This window comes from Cannabis sativa, chromosome 1 (assembly GCF_029168945.1).
Source record: "Cannabis sativa cultivar Pink pepper isolate KNU-18-1 chromosome 1, ASM2916894v1, whole genome shotgun sequence".
NCBI lineage: Eukaryota > Viridiplantae > Streptophyta > Magnoliopsida > Rosales > Cannabaceae > Cannabis > Cannabis sativa.
Genome location: NC_083601.1, coordinates 49079168 through 49083298, shown reverse-complemented (window position 1 = coordinate 49083298; position 4131 = coordinate 49079168). Strand labels below are relative to the sequence as shown.

Sequence of the window (4131 nt, the reverse complement as noted above, 5' to 3'; positions counted from 1 at the left end):
TTCATCTATTTCAGCAGTATCCTTATATTATATCCAGTAAATCTAAATTTGTCTGTATTTATACAAGAACAATTATGAGACAGACACGTAAGAGTAATTTCTATCAAAGAACCTGAGACTTGTATCGACAGAAATTACCTTAAATGTGGATTTGAACACTAAAAAACACTTGAATCTGAGGCCCGTCGTTAAGATCGGTCAAAGGTAAACCGAATGCTAATAAGGTTGTACGGAATAATCTAAAAGCTGGAAAAACTCCCTCTTTTGTTTCTTCTTTCAGAAAAAATGTTGGATTAAAAATCGCCACTGATACGTGTATTCACTAGACTTATCCATCAGCGTTTCATAATTTGGAGTGTGATCGATCTTGAAAACAGAATAATGCCTTTGTATTAATAACAAAATTAGGTAATCACAAAGGGATACAAACAGACATACACATTAGACCCCTAAAGAAAAGTAAAAGCAAAAAACACACACCGAAATTCCCATAACTAGACACTTAACATTGACCCATGACTCGTAACTCAAAATTTACTGACAGGCTATTCAGTCGACTTCCTCCATTTTGCTCTCCTCGTTTCCATCCTCCTCCAATGGTGGCATCTCAACTTCATCACCCTCCACTTCTTCCTCATCAATGCTCAGACCAAGCTTCAGCATTCTATGGATTCTTGCAGCAAATGTGTTCGGATCGTCGAGGCTGAAACCAGATGTTAGCAGAGCAGTCTCGAAGAGTAGGAGCACCAAGTCCTTCACAGACTTGTCATTCTTATCAGCCTCGGCCCTCTTTCTCAGCTCCTCCATGATACCATTGTCGGGGTTAATCTCCATTGTTTTCTTGCTCGACATGTAAGAGCTCATGCTGCTATCCCTTAAAGCCTGAGCCTTCATGATTCTTTCCATGTTGGCTGTCCAACCATATTCACCTGTCACCAAACAACAAGGTGAATCCACAATCCTGTCTGATACAACAACTTTCTCCACCTTGTCACCCAAAATGTCCTTGATTGTTTTGCAAAGGTTCTCAAAAGATTTCTTCTTCTCCTCCCTTTTCTTCTTCTCTTCCTCAGTTTCGTCATCCAATTTAAGCCCCTCCTTTGTCGCTGACACAAGCTTTTTTCCATCATATTCCTTCAATTGCCCAACTGCATACTCATCGATGGCATCAACCATGTAGAGAACCTCATAACCTCTCTTCTTAAGTCTCTCCAAGAATGGTGAATTCTCCACCGCTTTCTTGCTTTCACCAGTGATGTAGAAGATATCTTTCTGCCCTTCCTTCATCCTTGTGACGTAGTCCTTCAAGCTCGTCATCTCATCTCCACTCTTAGTTGAGTGGTACCTTAGCAAATCAGCCAGCTTAGCCCTGTTCTGACTGTCCTCATGGATACCCAACTTAAGGTTCTTCGAAAAAGCATCGTAGAACTTGGCATAGTCCTCTTTGTTCTCAGCAATCTCATTAAACATCTCAATACATTTCTTAACAAGGTTCTTTCTTATCACCTTGAGAATCTTGTTTTGTTGAAGCATTTCACGGGAGATGTTGAGAGGCAGATCGTCGGAGTCAACAACGCCCTTAATGAATCCAAGGTACTCGGGAATGAGCTCTTCACAGTTGTCCATGATGAACACTCTGCGGACATAAAGCTTGATGTTGTTCATCTTCTTCCTGGTGTCAAAAAGATCAAAAGGCGCTCTCTTGGGGACAAAAAGGATGGCCTTGAATTCAAGCTGCCCTTCAACGGAGAAGTGCTTAACGGCAAGATGGTCCTCCCAATCATTGGTGATGCTCTTGTAAAACGATGCATACTCATCCTTAGTGATTTCCTCAGGCTTTCTCAACCAAATTGGTTTCTGCTTATTGATGAGTTGCCACTCATGGCTAACCTCCTTAACTTTCTTCTTCTTTTTCGTATCCTTCTCTTTCTCTTCGTCAACTTCCTCAATATCACCCTCCTCCTCTTTCTTCGTTCCTTCATCCTCATCATCGCTAATCTCCTTCTCGGTGGTCTTCTCAGTCCAAAGGTAAATTGGATAGCTGATGAATTCCGAATGCTTCTTCACGAGGTCCTTAATTCTCCTCTCTTCCAAGTACTCTAACTGGAATAAGACAAACGACAATTTGGTTATATACTCCGTATAACATTGAACCAATTCAACAATCCAATAAATAGCAAATCAACAAATCTTACCTGATCTTCCTTAAGGAAGAGAGTGATTTTGGTTCCTCTGCCCAACTGCTCACCGTCCACATCCCTGGTAACAGTGAAAGAGCCACCAGCCTGAGACTCCCAAATGTATTGCTCGTCGTCATTGTGCTTGGTTGTCACAATGACTTTCTCAGCAACCAGGTAAGCCGAGTAAAACCCAACACCAAATTGTCCGATCATGCTCACGTCAGCCCCGGCTTGCAATGCCTCCATGAATTCTTTAGTCCCAGACCTTGCAATAGTTCCCAAATTGTTCACCAAATCTGAAAAGACACCAACAGACATGGTTAGATAACAATTTACCAAAAAAAAAAAATTCCAATAAATCGTTCCTCAAAACAGAGAGTGTGGTTACATACCAGCTTTCGTCATCCCAATACCACTGTCAATAATAGAAAGGGTCTTGTTTGCCTTATCAGGAACAAGCCTAATGAATAGTTCAGGCTGCGCATCAAGCTTGCTCTTATCTGTTAAGCCCTCAAACCTGATCTTGTCCAATGCCTATAAAATCAAAATGAACACTTCAATATCTGTTCGAGTTATCTAATCCAAATTACACAGATAGCTTCCATACACATTATATGTAAGTACATATATACACACATTTACAAACTTCAGTTCTAATTTTAAGCACAAATTTCTAATTAAATAACCCAATCTCAGTCACAGTTTGTTCATCTGATAAATAACTCACAATCATCTAACATACAAACATAGCTCTAATTTAAAATCAAACAATTCACATTTTAAATACATAAGTGCATGTAAATTAGAATCAAAGTCATATACATAAATGTATATGCGAGTGTGCGTGTGCGTGTGATTATAGATAAACAAACAAATATCAGAGCATCAGTAATAGAAAGAGAGAGAAGACGTACATCAGAGGAGTTGCTAATGAGCTCTCTCAGGAAAATCTCCTTATTGCTGTAGAAAGTGTTGATGATAAGGCTGAGAAGTTGGTTAATCTCAGCCTGGAATGCAAAGGTCTCTACGTCTCCCATCTGAACGTCCGCCATTGATTGATTCTGATTAACCTTCTTGAAATCTTAAGTAAAACACAGAAAATATTGGAAATGGAGAAAACGAGAATCAAAGTTTAGAGAGATGATTGCTTTTTCAGTTTTGAAAATTCTTCTGAATGTGAGAGAAGGGTAAAGATGAGGATTTATATAGTGGAATGAGAGAGGTGGGTTTATAAGAGAAAGAAGTTCTAGAGTGTTCGTCTCATTTCTAGGGGAATTCTAGAATTAAGTAGTTACGTTCAGATCAATTTGTATTTTCCCAGTATTTCTGTTTTTCGCGGTTCTAGACTCATCTTCTCTCATGCCACGCTGGCTTGATCGCCTTTTTTTTTTTAATTAGAAATAATTGAAAATATATATTACATTTAGAATATTATAACTTTTTTTTAAAAAAAAAATAAAAATTGAAAAAGATAATATAAATATTATTAATGTAAACATTTTAGGAAAATTCTACAATACACCCCCTTAAAATAAATATATTGATGCACTCCTATCTGTTTTAGCATCCGAAATAATTTTTTAGTTAATTTTTTTTCTCATGGTCATGTACGTTATAGTTATTTAAGAAATCCTGCAAAATTTTAAGAAATTTAGAAAAGTTTAACACGCCGAAAACTATGTTTAAACAGTGTGTTGCACGCGTGACTATTTTATTTTATACGCGTGTAAAATAGACTGTTTGAACATTGTTTTCTATATTGTAAATTATTCCGATTTTTTTAAAATTTTGTAGGATATCTTAAATAGCTATAACGTACATGAATATTAAAAAAAAATTAGACTAAAAAATTCTTCTGGATGCTGAAACAAGTTAAAGGTGCATCAGTACATCCCTTTTAAGGGGGTGCATTGTAGAATCACCCAACATTTTATATTTAAGAAAAAAATGT

General features: G+C 37.4%; 1 protein-coding gene across 1 annotated transcript; it reads right to left on the bottom strand.

Moving 5' to 3' along the window:
• Positions 1-367: 367 nt before the first annotated feature.
• Positions 368-3437, bottom strand: LOC115706731 (heat shock protein 83). The gene is made up of 4 exons (XM_030634453.2): positions 3095-3437; positions 2573-2714; positions 2196-2476; positions 368-2103 (listed from the first exon to the last, which is right to left on the bottom strand). Exons 1-4 carry the CDS (start codon positions 3230-3232, stop codon positions 550-552), a joined length of 2115 nt encoding a protein of 704 aa, XP_030490313.1. The 5' UTR covers positions 3233-3437; the 3' UTR covers positions 368-549.
• Between the last annotated feature and the right edge of the window lie 694 nt (positions 3438-4131).